The sequence below is a fragment of the Odocoileus virginianus genome, chromosome 4 (assembly GCF_023699985.2).
Source record: "Odocoileus virginianus isolate 20LAN1187 ecotype Illinois chromosome 4, Ovbor_1.2, whole genome shotgun sequence".
Lineage (NCBI taxonomy): Eukaryota > Metazoa > Chordata > Mammalia > Artiodactyla > Cervidae > Odocoileus > Odocoileus virginianus.
In genome coordinates, this window is record NC_069677.1 from 60,992,018 (window position 1) to 61,007,158 (window position 15,141).

Below are 15,141 nucleotides of genomic sequence, written 5' to 3' on the forward strand. Positions count from 1 at the left end.
TGGTTCTGAAGTATGGACCTCAGACCACCAACATCAGCATCAGCTGGGAAACAGGAATGAGGCTTCTTAGGCTTCTCCCCACCTTCTGAATCATAGACTGGGAGTTGGGCCCAGCAATCTGTTTTAACAAACCCTCTATGTGATTCTGATGCATACTAAAGTCTGTCACACTGATGCAGTGGAAAGAAAATACGAGACTAGGGCTTAATCAAAACAGCACTACATAAGAGTAGGTGCTCAGATATTTAGGCCCAGTATTACTGTAGTATTGGAGAAGTCCAAAAGGGTTGTGGAACAGAAGTATAACAAATGTTAGGGCCAACAGAAGCCACTTTTTAGGTCAAGAACTAATGTTCTAACAGACTAGCTCCAATATGAATCCAAATTCCCACACAAGTGTTTCTTTCTCCCTTCAATATAAGTAGTGAGGAAGTGCTGGCAGGGATCTGAGGCTGGGAGTCCCACAAGCTCTACCAACCAGGCTTGTATTTTGCTCAATGGTAAGTAAATTTAGAATTAATAATATTTATTTTCTAAATTAATTTTATATTTTTCTTTTATATTCTTAATTTTATTCCCTCTGAATTCACAAATCTTTTAGTACAGCAGTCCCCAACCCCCAGGCCACAGGCTGGTACCAGTCTATGGCCTGTTAGGAATCTGGCTGCATAGCAGGAGGTGAGCGCGGGTGAGCCAGTGAAGCTTCATCTATATTTTCAGCCATTCATTGCTCATGTTACTACCTGAGCACCATCTCCTGTCATCAGCAGAGGCATTAGATTCTTATAGGAGAGCATGAACTGTGAACTGCACATGTGAAGGATCTCAGTTGCATGCTCTTGTGAGAATCTAAAGCCTGATGATCTGAGGTGGAGCTATGACAATGATGCTAGTGAGGGGAGTGGCTGTAAATACAGACTATATATTGTATTATATATCACAGTATAAAAACTATCCCCAACCCCGGTCCATGGGACAATTGTTTTCCATGAAATTGGCCTCAGTTGCCAATATGGTTGGGGACCACTGTGTTAGCAGATCCTTGTTTCAGGAACTTCAGAGTTTGTTTTGATGAAACAAAGGTCCAAGGTGTGTCTGTGGCAGAGGGGCTCATAGGCTTGTTTCCTGCTTCTTCACAGCCTGGTACCTCAGCAGGCACACAGTTCAGGAAGCAACTGCTGAGGCTGGGCAAACAGAACCCAGGATGACTCAGGTTTATCTCTGAGTAATTGTGCTTAGGTGATTTCTTGCACTGATAAATAATTAAACTTTTGAGGGAAACATGAGCTTAAGATTCTTAAGGTAAGAATGATGGCATTTGACCTGATGCCCTCTGTGTTTCCTGGGATAACCAATTTGGTGTCAGCAGGGAAATAGCTCAAGGGCTCCATCCAGGATTCACTGAGCTTCCAGGGCTCCCCCTTATTCATCAGACAGATTTCTTGCCAGATTGAGTTTCTTCATTTTCTTTCCTTTTCATTTCAGTCTGAATAAAGAGAAATAAGATATAAGAAATACTTTCTGTGGCTTCCCTCATCAATCCCCAACTTCCTTGGATTAGTGTCTACTTTTGAAATGTTAAAATTGAGAATGGCATTTTATGGGGTGGATAACATTAAAGAATTATGACCTGACCTAGGCATCAAGTTTTTTTCTGTCTAGCATCATGAGTGTAGCATTTAAAGAGTGGTGCTATGTTATATTGTACAAACTGCTGGTGACTTCCAGTGTTTATGACACTTCATAACCTGAGATTTGCCCAAGGATAAAATGTTGATTTCATTTACAGGTCCTTGGTCAAGGAGAAGAGTGGAGAGGTGGTGATGGAATTAATACTATTGGAGGAGGCCAAAAAGTGAGATTGATGAAAGAAGTCATGAAACATTATGCCAATCAAGAGGATCTGGTTGTCTTGTTTACTGAATGGTAAGAGAAGCAACTTGTAGCTTTTTTTTTTTTTTTCTGTCAGTTGGTGCCATCCTTTTGGAAGACGCCTTTTTTTTAAAATTTAAAATTAAAAAAAAAAATTTGGGTGTGCTAGATCTTAGTTGTGGCACACAGATTCTTCGTTGCAGTGCATGGGCTTCTCTTTATTTGCGGTGCAGGTGCATGGGCTTACTTGCCCCGGGGCATGTGGGCTCTTAGTCCTCTAATGAACATCTAATCCATGTCCCCTGCATTGGACAATGGATTCTTAACCATTGGACTGACAGTGAAGTCCCGAATATGTGGCTTTCTAAGTCTGTATTAAATTATTTTAAAAGAGTTGAAATTCATACTTACAGAATATATATTGAATTATTTTATTCACAATGAATCATTGTTTTAAAAAGTATATATTATTAATAATTATAAAACCATGGTCTAACATATTTAAGTAATATGATCAAATTTGATGAGCTATCATAAATACCAACGGGAAGACAAGGCATAGGCTAAAATTTTTGTGAAATTCATGTCTTAACCCTGATTTGAGATAGAATAAAGATCATATTGAACTTTCTATTGATAGAGTAGCTCAGTGGATTCTGGTTGTCCAGGAGGAAATAGATCATGTAAGTTATAAGTGAAAAATTAAAAAAAAAGCATGTTTAATAAGAAAGAAAAATCTTTCTCATATGTAAATATCTGTTCTTCTACTAAATGTGGAGTGTTTGCTGTTTTCCTTATCTTCTCTCTTTTTTAATAATATCAGGTTGTCATGAAGCAGTATTGGTAGACACCTTTTCTTTCTACCATTTTCCCTACATTCTTTTTTATTTTTTGGTCATTGGTTATCATTTTAAATCTCCTTGCACTTTCCTCTTTAAGTTAGGGAAGTTTTTATATCTCTCCCTCAATTTGAAGTCCAAAACCACAAATTATTCTGGATGAAAGTAAGAACAGTGCTTTATATGTATTTGTTAAATAAAGGCAGAAATTTTGAATTGAAAATAGACATACTGGAGTTCTGGTGCCATCAATACTTACAAATTTTGAAAGGTTCATATATTTGCATCTTTAGAATTTCCCTGTTGTCTCCCAGGAAAAAATAAAGCTCTGCTTATAGTTACTTATTCTTGCAACATGAGATTGATGTTTAGCTTGTGTACCAAGACATTTTCTACAGACTCTATTATATATATAATCTATTTTATATATATATATATATATATATACATATATATATATGTATGTATATAAAACCCTTAGGAAAATAGAACAGGATGTTCATATTAACTGTTTGTATTAAACACTGAGTATGTTTGGTTTAAAATTACCAGCCATTTTGGTCAGCTTGAACTTGCCACATGTGTGTCTTGATTTTGACTTGGAGGCAAATTCTCCTTGTAAAAGTTACCATATATGAGCCAGCAGTCGTTTTGGGTTCCTGAACTTCTTTCTGCATTTTAGGAAGAATTACTTTTCCTAACCCTTTGCTCCTTTATCAGACTACCCCTCCCATTTGAGGGAGCCCCCCATTTAAGGTTTAGGCTTGGAAGAAACTGGTTTAGTAAGGGGCCAATTGGCTTCTGACAAGAAAAGGGTCACTGTGAGATATCTGAAGACCACTGGAAGTTGCGTTTATTTATTTAGTTGATACTTTAAGACCCAGTGTGATCAAAAGATAACAATAGAATTTTAATGGAAGGTCCAGTGTGTACCAGGCACTGTGTTTGGGATATATCAGTGAACTGAGGATAAAATTTCTTGACAACTGCCTCTGTGAAAAGAGCCAGCTAACTGAAATCACACAGGCCCATCTCCCCAAGCTCTAGTCTAAGAAGTAGCAGTAACATTTTCTCTTTCATGACTCACCATATCTGTCTTCCTGGAGAAACCTAAGGATGATGAGATAGTAACCAAGATAAGAAAGATGGACAATTGTACCACTTTAGAGCTCTTTTATTTTATTTTTCCTTAAAAGACAATACCCTTTAAAAAATATTGTGGACAAGTGATCAGTACAGTTGAAATTGTGGTAATCCAAGATCAGGGAAAAATGAATTTGACTCTAAATTATTTGAAATAGGAAAGCCATTTTGCAATAGAATTGTTACTCTCCTAATTAACCTTACCTCCAGTTAAGGCTACAGTTCAGAATATATTCATTTTAGTAAATCAAACCAATTACTATTTGTTATGTGAGTTTTTAGGGACAATTTAACTGTACTAATTAGTTTTATGGAAGTGTTCAGTTCAGTCGCTCAGTCATGTCCAACTCTTTGCGACCCCATGAACCACAGCACGCCAGGCCTCCCTGTCCATCACCAACTCCCGGAGTCCACCCAAACCTATGTACATTGAGTCGGTGATGCCATCCAACCATCTCATCCTCTGTCATCCCCTTCTCCTCCTGCCCTCAATCTTTCCCAGCATCAGGGTCTTTTCCAATGAGTCAACTCTTCGCAAGAGGTGGCCAAAGTATTGGAGTTTCAGCTTCAACATCAGTCCTTCCAATGAACACCCAGGACTGATCTCCTTTAGGATGGACTGGTTGGATCTCCTTGCAGTCCAAGGGACTCTCAAGAGCCTTCTCCAACACCATGGTTCAAAAGTATCAATTCTTCAGCACTCAGCTTTCTTTAGAGTCCAACTCTCACATCCATACATGACTACTGATAAAACCATAGCCTTGACTAGATGGACCTTTGTTGGCAAAGTAATGTCTTTGCTTTTTAATATGCTGTCTTGTTTGGTCATAACTTTCCTTCCAAGGAGTATGCGTCTTTTAATTTCATGGCTGCAATCACCATCTGCAGTGATTTTGGAGCCCAGAAAAATAAAGTCTGCCACTGTTTCTACTGTTTCCCCATCTATTTGCCATGAAGTGATGGAATTTGCCATTTATGGAAGTATAGGTCACTATTATATAAAAAAAAAACCCAAGATTTATGTACTTAATTGTTTAAATAGTCCTTAAGAAAATAGCTTTGTTGAGATATGATTTATATACCTTGATATATGCTCATTTTAAGTGAAAAACTCAAAATTTTTATTAAATTTACAGAGTCGTGGAATTCTTGTCACTGCTCAATTCTGGAACATTTCCCATATCTTAAAATGATCCCTAGTGTTCATTGCAACAGACTTTTGTGAATTAATTTGAAAGCAATCTTATAACATCACTTCCATGGGCATACGTATTCTAAACTGACTTTTGGATGAACATTTAAAGTTAGAGACAGTATATTTATGAACTATAAATATACTAAGTTAAGATTTACCATCTTTAATTTAGATAAGTAAATAAATATTTAACAGGGGTTTGGATTATTCTTAAAATGAACACTGAAGCTCTTCATATGAGACAGTGCCACAAACTTTTTTTTCAAGTTACTTCACCTGCCTTGTGCGTGTGTTTTATTGCAGTTAAGGTGCTTTGTGAAATTGGCAGTCTCCTCTTGATTTGAACAACTACCAGTATGCATAATGGATCTGATGACTGGACAAAGTATGATGAGCTCTTTTGAAGTAGGCTCATAGAGATTTGGGGGATACATATTGTAACATGTGTCTACCATTCTAGTTTTTTAAAAATTCAGTCTACCTTACTCCTACCATTATGTATCAAGAGCTTATAAATTGCAAAGTCAATTCCTTTATCTTACCTCAAAGTCATAAAGTTAACCATCTTTAAGCAAATACTTCTATGAACCAAGGAGTTGCTATATACCAAAATCTTGGGGTAGATATTTTCAGAGAGGAAATAATCATTTTGGTGAGTCCAGTAACCACCACCAAATATGCCTTTCAAGTATTTCATGTATATCAAATATTTCATAAAGGATTCTTTCTGTAAAAAGCACATCTGATTAATGACATTTACATTCAGTGCCACCACAAAATATAAATTTCAGCCCACATCACAATCTGATCAAGAAATGGTTTGTTGTTGTTTTGTGGAATAAGAGAAAGCAACACTTTAGAACATTGATTTTTTTTTAAATTTTTAGTCAGCTTATGAGGCACTCACTTAATTGCTTACTGAGCTTTGCACCTTTCCAGTTTGCTTCAAATGTTGAACAACTGTAGAATGGTCTATGTTGAGTTCTTCAGCAACTTCCTGTGTAGTTTAAGAGGATCAGCTTCAATGATTCTCTCAAATGATCGTTGTCATCTTCCAATGGCCGGCCACTGAGCTCCTTGTCTTCGAAGCTCTCATCTCCTTACACAAAACTTCTTGAACCACCACTGCACTGTACATTCATTAGCAGTTCCTGGGCTAAATGCATTGTTTATGTTGTGAATTGTCTCCATGCTTTATGACCCATTTTAAAGTCAAATAAGAAAATTGCTTGAATTTGCTTTTCATCTAACATCATTTCCCTAGTCTAAAGTAAATATAAAATAAATAGCAAGTAATAAGTCTTGAAAAAAAAAAAAACTAAAGCTAGAAATGTGCATTCAAATGATGTATAACATAGCCACATTTATTTAGAATGTATTCCATCATCAAACAGCAAATTCAACAATGCAAAAACTGCAGTTACATTTGTACCATCCTGATAGTAGTTTTCTAAATGACTCTGTTATGGGATTCAATAAACACTCACTGAAAATATAGGGATAAGCTTAGTCACAGAATTCTTTGCTGTTAGCATATATAGCATATATACTATTCTCTCACTTTGATAATACATTACTAACTTCTGTTCACTTATCATATTGAATTGTAATTGTTTTTATGCTTCAGATAGTAAAACTGAGACTTATACCTGATTTGCATATTGTCAGGACATTTAGCAAGGAATCAATAAATACTAGGTAAGAGAGAATTGCATTAAAAATGGAGAAACATTTTTCAAGAGGCAGAAGTATGATGGATGCTTTAAAACTATTTGTAAAGTTTTTTTTTTCTTTCTTTTTTTTTTTTCTTTTTTTTAAAATTTTTTATTTTTATTTTTTTTTTTCTTCCATTTATTTTTATTTGTTGGAGGCTAATTACTTTACAACATTGCAGTGGTTTTTGTCATACATTGAAATGAATTAGCCATGGATTTACATGTATTCTCCATCCCGGTCCCCCCTCCCACCTCCCTCTCCACCCCATCCCTCTGGGTCTTCCCAGTGCACCAGGCCTGAGCACTTGTCTCATGCATCCAACCTGGGCTGGTGATCTGTTTCACCCTAGATATACATGTTTCGATGCTGTTCTCTTGAAACATCCCGCCCTCGCCTTCTCCCACAGAGTCCACAAGTCTGTTCTATACATCTGAGTCTCTTTTTCTTTTTTTGCATATAAGGTTATCGTTACCATCTTTCTAAATTCCATATATATGTGTTAGTATACTGTAATGGTCTTTATCTTTCTGGCTTACTTTGCTCTGTATAATGGGTTCCAGTTTCACCCATCTCATTAGAACTGATTCAAATGAATTCTTTTTGATGGCTGAGTAATATTCCATGGTGTATATGTACCACATTTTCCTCATCCATTCGTCTGGTGATGGGCATCTAGGTTGCTTCCATGTCCTGGCTATTATAAACAGTGCTGCGATGAACATTGGGGTGCACGTGTCTCTTTTGGATCTGGTTTCCTCAGTGTGTATGCCTAGAAGTGGTATTGCTGGGTCATATGGCAGATCTATTTCCAGCTTTTTAAGGAATCTCCACACTGTTTTCCATAGTGGCTGTACTAATTTGCATTCCCACCAACAGTGTAAGAGGGTTCCCTTTTCTCCACACCCTCTCCAGCATTTATTGCTTGTAGACTTTTGGATAGCAGCCATCCTGACTGGTGTATAATGGTACCTCATTGTGGTTTTGATTTGCATTTCTCTGATAATGAGTGATGTTGAGCATCTTTTCATGTGTTTTTTTGCCATCCGTATGTCTTCCTTGGAGAAATGTCTGTTTAGTTCTTTGGCCCATTTTTTGATTGGGTCATTTATTTTTCTGGAGTTGAGCTGGAGGAGTTGCTTGTATATTTGTGAGATTAATCCTTTGTCTGTTGCTTCATTTGCTATTATTTTCTCCCAATCTGTCTTTTCACCTTACTTATAGTATCCTTTGTTGTGCAAAAGCTTTTAAGTTTCATTAGGTCCCATTAGTTTATTTTTGCTTTTGTTTCTAAAATTCTGGGATGTGGGTCATAGAGGATCCTGCTGTGATTTATGTCGGAGAGTGTTTTGCCTATGTTCTCCTCTAGGAGTTTTATAGTTTCTGGTCTTACATTTAGATCTTTAATACATTTTGAGTTTATTTTTGTGTATGGTGTTAGAAAGTGTTCTAGTTTCATTCTTTTACAGGTGGTTGACCAATTTTCCCAGCACCACTTGTTAAAGAGGTTGTCTTTTTTCCATTGTATATCCTTGCCTCCTTTGTTGAAGATAAGGTGACCATAGGTACGTGGATTTATCTCTGGGCTTTCTATTCTGTTCCATTGATCTATATTTCTGTCTTTGTGCCAGTACCATACTGTCTTGATGACTGTGGCTTTGTAGTATAGTCCGAAGTCAGGCAGGTTGATTCCTCCAGTTCCATTCTTCTTTCTCAAGGTTACTTTGGCTATTCGAGGTTTTTTGTATTTCCATACAAACTGTGAAATTATTTGTTCTAGTTCTGTGAAAAATACCGTTGGTAGTTTGATGGGGATTGCATTGAATCTATAGATTGCTTTGGGTAGAATAGCCATTTTGACAATATTGATTCTTCCAATCCATGAACACGGTATATTTCTCCATCTGTTTGTGTCCTCTTTGATTTCTTTCATCAGTGTTTTATAGTTTTCTATGTATAGGTCTTTTGTTAGTTTTTTTTTTTTTCTTCATTCATTTGGAGAAATGAAATGACTTATAAAGGCAGGAAAGCATCCAAACTTTCTAAATCGCAAAGATAGAAATTATTTTAAAAATTGATTGTTGGTTAGGAACTATGAAAATGCTGCTGCTGCTTTTGATCTTTCCTGTGTTGACCAATGTTTGTTTCTTTTAGCTTCTAATTAAATATTAGAAAAAGTGACATCAGTGAGCAGATTTTTCACTTGGTATTCAGAACACATGTCTTGAGCAAAAACTTTGACCCAGGTAATGAACTTAACACTATAGAAAAGGAGATTCACAAAGATCCCACTGTGAAGGAATCTCATATTGTACTAGTTCTGCAGACAAAACTGAACTGACGTAATTTAGACGAAAAATTTATTTTCATGGTCAAACATTGGCATAATCTCTTCAGAATCATTTACTTTTAGAAAATTGGGGAAGATTATGTTTTATTGGATCATTTTGCTAATTGTTTGTGAACATAGTTTTTATGATTTTGTCATTGTTTTAAGAAATATAATTTGTATTTATTAAAATTCTATAGGTGACCAGATCCTATCTTATTTTATTCTATGAACTAACCATGTTGTATCTTTCATAATTTGAGCTACATTCCCAATATGCCTACATTTTATATTGCCTTAGATAGTTTATTGGGAAATAGTTTATTGGGAATAGTTTAGTGGGAAATGACAACCTACTCCAGTATTCTTGCCTGGAGAACCCCATGGACAGAGGAGCCTGGTGGGCTGCTGTCCATGGAGTCGCAAAGAGTTGAACACAACTGAGCAGCTAACACACATAGTTTATACAGAAGACAGAGTAAAATTTTTCTGAAAGCAAAGCTTTTTAAGATTGATGGCTGTAATTTTAACTAATTATGGAAGATTTATTTGATAGACTTCTTGGCAATGAGGACAGTTTAGGTGTGCAGACACAAAGAACCTAGTCATTAGCAATGGACAATATTTTATTATATTATTATGAAGGAAAGCCAAAACACATCAGAGTTTTCAGTTTCTACATGGCTTTTTAATTTTTTCCCTTGTTTTTGAAGCAAAGGTTAAAACCTTTAGCTGTCACTTAAACATATTGCATTGCCTTCAGGCTCCTCCATGATGTGAAATATGATTAGGAATTATATGGGAAATGAATGACTTTTTAAAAAAATTGTTCAAATGTTCTTATTAGTGTTTACTGACTATATTAGTGGGTATGTTGGAATAAGGAAGAACCAGACTGTATACAAAAGAAGGATTGCTTGTTTATATATTGCTAGATAAATGGTACTAATTTGTCTACTTTTTGTGTGTAGACATAAACCAGATTTTCCCCAAACTAGATTATCTACAAAGCAGATTACCTACTCCTTGAATCTTTTTTTTTTTTGAGTAAATATGTATTATTAAGCATCTGTGGTTGTGTAAAATATGGTGCTAGCTGCTATGGCTGGATTGGTGGTGGGGCAGGGGTTGACTGGGACAGAAATCTTGCTGGATAGGCTTTTCTATCCACAGCTTTGTATGTGTTTTCTGGCATAGCTACGTAATAATACTAATATTACATAATAATAATGTAACATTACATAATAATATGTATATATTATTGTATATAGTATATTGTATATAATATGTAGTAATATAATACTACATAATAATAATATTATTATAGCTACATAATAATAAATGCTGGGGATTGAAAAAAAGCTTCTTGCTTTCTTCACTGATTCAACGAATACTTAGTTGTGTGTGCATGTGTGTGTGTGCTGTCACTTCAGTTGTGTCTAATTCTGTGTGACCCTATGGACTGTAGCCTGCCAGGCTACTCTGTTAATGGGATTCTCCAGGCAAGAATGCTGGAGTAGGTTGCCATGCCTTCCTCAAGAGGATCTTCCTGACCTAGGGATCAAACCCGAGTCTCACGTCTCCTGCGTTGGTAGGCAGGTTCTTTACCATACTTACTGTGCACTAAATATGTATCAGATTTGAAAGTTCTAGTGTTGCAGAGATAAATTTAACTAGCATTTAAAATTAGAGGGAGATTTTCATTTAACCATTTATTTTACAAGTAAAGAGACTGATGCAGAGGCACCAAGTGATGACGACTCATGGTCACACAGATAGCTAGCAGCTTGAGCAGCTTGAGGTCTTGCCACAGTGTCTCCTTGGCTGCCCTGTCTGCTAGGAGTTACCTCAGGACTTGGCCACTCTCAGGAAACTGTCTAGAGAAAATGACTCTCCACCTGGGCAGTGTCCTCATTTGACTCCTACCTCAACCCAGCCTCAGTAGGAGTATTATATTCAGAAAATGAAGTTATATACCATTAAAAAAATCCTCCCAGTAATTGTTTTTAAAATAGTCCCTACTTTGTCTGAGTTTATTCCTTCCCCTTCCTTCAAAATCCCTATGATAAATTTAATCATTTCTCTTGTGATTATTTTGTAATTTATTCTGCAAGTTCAACTGAGTAGACATTTTCAACTGCTTTATGAAAATGAGAGGGGAGTGGTTCTATAGTATTGTTTTAGCATCAATTGTCTCTGAAAAATATAAATATGTATTTAACATGAAGACATGATTAAAGAGAGAATTATCAGGTGTATTGCTTCTTGCATGCTTCATTAGATGTTAAGCTTTTAAAAACCAGCTGCTAATAGTTTAAATAATCATAACTTTTGGCTTAAATTTATATCAGTGATGATGAATAAAGTGTGGGTTGGGGAGGAACAAATAAGATTAGGAAACACTTCTGTTGTTTTCCTCTCTTAGGTGAATAATACACAGATAAATAAAGTGGTGTATTTGGCATGTGAAGGAAGACAATGTAGTCTAGTATAAATAGTCACCGCCAGCATGAAGTTCAGTTCAGTTCAGTTCAGTCACTCGGTCGTGTCCAACTCTTTGCGACCCCAGGGACTGCAGCACGCCAGTCTTCCCTGTCCATGACAAATAGAAAATGACACATTCTGTGGAAAAAGAGAGGAAAAGAGTCGTGGGGATTAAGAGGATAGAAATGATCTTTTCCATTTATGCTGCTCACGTAGAGGTTTGTAGAGGAGGTGAGATTTGGATGAGGGTGAGTTGTTTGGATCCGATTGGGAAAAGATGTGCTAAGCTGATGAAACATTATGATTAAAGACATGGAAGACAGATCAAATAATTCAGTGTGACTTCAGAACAGATTATTTAATGGAAAGTTAATGTGAGTCTGATTCATTTAGATTTTATTTTACAGGCCAGGGTTTGGTAAGCTGTGATCTGGCCTAGGCTCTTTTCTGTAAATACTTCTGCTGTAGCACAAGTGTGCTCAATTATTTACATATTGCCTATGGCTATGTTGTACCACAATGGCAGAGTTGAGTCATCCAGCAGAGACCATATTGCCCTCAAAGCCTAAGCAATTTTCTCTAAAAGGCTAGATAGTAAATATTTGCTAAGTCCCACTTTAGACCATAGTTCTGATCCAGTCAAGGGACTGATCCAGTCAAGGGACTGGCACAGAAAGGCTTTCAGGAGAGTTTGTCAGATGGTCCTTGTTGGAGGGGATGGGTGATGGGGAGGCTTATAAGGTTTTTGAATTAGTCTAGTCCAGCGTCTTCTAGTGGCAGTGGAGAGGCTTTAAATTCTAAATAGATTAAGTAGATGGAATCAATGGGTTATGGAGAAAGATTTGATGAGAGAGGCCATGGAAAGGGAAGAGGCAGGGCTGAATAAAGGATTTTCAACTTTAGTGACTGTATGGTTGATGGTGCCACAGAAACAGGGAATGCAGAAGGACAAATGCTTGTAAAAGTTTCAGTGACCTGTCTGAGATAGAACACTGACGTGTCTGGTAGAGGACTCAGTATGACCACATAAGGTGACAACTTTATGGTTTTTGCAGGACTCAGGAATATTTACCACAGTGAACTGTGGAAAGTTTTATCTTATTCTTCACATTTAAATGTATCAAGTTCCTATGAGCATTATTTTTATGACTGTTTTGGGCATTTTTAAAAAAGTTTGACCTTTTGAGTTGATGTGACCAACATCATTTTAAGTAGAAAAACTTTCTTGCCCTTTGAAAAGTTTTAAATCCGTTCAAAAAAACTTTTTAAAAGTACTTCAACACAGAAATAGCAGTGCTACTAGAATGAAGTGAGAAAGTTTCAACAACCTTAAATTTTTATTCAAAGTCAAATCCTTATTTGAATTATGTGAAGAGAATTTTTGCCTTTTACATTTTGATCTATAGGAATTGCTTTTTGTTATAAAGGTAATGCCTACTTATAAAATTGTTAAATTATCAGAGTACAAGTTGCCCACAACTCCTCCTTTTCAAGCTGTTGACTTTTGCTAATAGTTTGAGATATACTGTGGAGATATTAAGTCCTTCGCTGGTGTTAAAAAGACAAAACAATCATTTGCCAACTGTACCTTTATAACTTCAAATACATGTTATTTGTTGTTGTTTAGTTTCTAAGTTGTGTCTGACTCTTTTGCAACTCCATGGACTGTAGCCTGCCAGGCTCCTCCATCCATGGAATTTCCCAGGCAAGAATATTGAAGTGGGTTGCTGTGGCCTCCTCCAGGGGCTCTTGCCAACCCAGGGATAAAACCTATGTTTCCTGCATTGATAGGCAGATTCTTTACCTTTGAGCCACCAGGAAAGCTTGAATACGTGATGCTACCTGCAAAATATCTGAATCAGTTTGGTCCAAGTCTCCAATCACATGATTCTCTGACATAAAGAGCTCTTTTTATCCATCTCTTCAGACAATTTATGGGGTCCTGTACCTCAGAGGGTTTGTTTTATTTCCCTTACCTCTCAGGGCTTAGTTACCCTGGTAACTGGTCTTATAAAGCTAGTTTTATTTCCTAATTTTCAGTATTTGAAAAAAGAAAATTATACCAGCAACTATTAGTCTGGAGGAAAATACCCTGTTAGAAAAGATAGGGTTATCCTACAAGGCAGAAATCTAAAGTGGTCATACTTATGAAATCAGTTGTACTTGTTTATAAGAAAAAGAGAAATGATATATTTATATAAATATTTTGTGAAGTTAGATTAATTCAGTTTTTCAAATAAACATGGAGGGGAGTTGGCTTGAGGTTTTAGTCAGAACAAATTTATTCTGATTTAAAATTTATCTTAAAATGTGTATTTGGCTGAAAATAAAATTATTTAAAAGTACAGGCTTGTGTAAATTTAAAAGTAAGTTTTTGTCCTACCTCTCATTTCTTCAGGTTCCTTTCCTATAGTAAAAAAAATGTTAATTTTGTTAACTTTTTTGAAAGATTATTGTGGTGCTAATTTTTAATTTTTGTAACAATAGCTTGATGAGATATAAGCACTACTTTCCCCATCATTTTATGCTTAAAGAAACAGAAGCATAAAGAGTTTGTTACTAACTTTCCTATTGTTACTCAGATAGCAAGTGATAGAGCTGGAATTATAATTAGAAACCCATCTGTTAGACTTCAGATTGTGTGAACTGAATCACTTTATGATTATATTATTAACAGTATTAAAAATTTTCTACCCATTGATCCTAAAAGAAAGACAAAATTATATGTCAAATATGTTTGTGTGTGTGTGTGTATATATATATACATATGTGTATATATATAGATAGATATGTTTTAATTTTGAAGTTTTTTTGTAACATAAAAAGCAATGATAAAATTTAAATTCTCTAGGACAATTTAGAATGAAAAAAATGGTGTAGCTCTTCTGAATTCAACTTTATTTTTACTAAGTTTTAAAAATTGCCTAGGCATAATTGCTAAATTTAGTTTCACATTAGCAACATTTCAATCTTCTTTTAAAAAAAAAAAGATTCAGAAGTGGACTATCTGGTGGGAGTGAGTATGTCAAGTAATTTTTATTTGTAAAGCCTGTTTCACCATGAAAGGGAAAGAGGAACAGAGGGTAGGCAGCTTCCTTTTTAAAGCCCAGGACTTGGAGGTTGTATGAACACACCAGTTCCACTCACATTCCACTGGACAGACTTGGTCATGTGTAATGGTCAGTCTTCAGAGTAGTCTTTAGCCATGTGCCCAATTAACATACGGGGATTCCATTATTAAAATAAAGGCACAGGAGTGTAGATGGAAGTCAGCATCTCTTCCACATGTGTGTTCTTGCTAAAGTAATTTTTAAAAGTTTCATTGGATTTTTGCTTCTATAGATATGAGAAATGGTGTTTTATTTTGATGAAATAAATCATGTATAGGCATGTGTGCTCAGTCATGTCCAACTCTTTGCGACCTCATGGACTGTAGCCAGCTAGGCTCTTCTGTCCATGGAATTTTCCAGGCAAGAACATGAGTGGATTGCCATTTCCTTCTTCAGGGAATCTTCCTGACCCAGAGATTGAACCCATGTTTCCTGCATCGCCTGCATTGGCAGACA

The 15,141-nt window shown here is 36.0% G+C and overlaps 1 protein-coding gene across 2 annotated transcripts in view; it reads left to right on the forward strand.

The window, feature by feature from the left end:
- The window catches only part of PLOD2 (procollagen-lysine,2-oxoglutarate 5-dioxygenase 2), a 131,002-nt gene that overhangs the window by 53,894 nt on the left and 61,967 nt on the right, over positions 1-15,141 (forward strand). For both annotated transcript variants that reach the window (XM_020872192.2, XM_020872193.2), the window contains exon 3: positions 1,790-1,926. In XM_020872192.2, the coding sequence (XP_020727851.2) occupies positions 1,790-1,926 (137 nt within the window). The remainder of the gene's footprint in view (positions 1-1,789; positions 1,927-15,141) is intronic.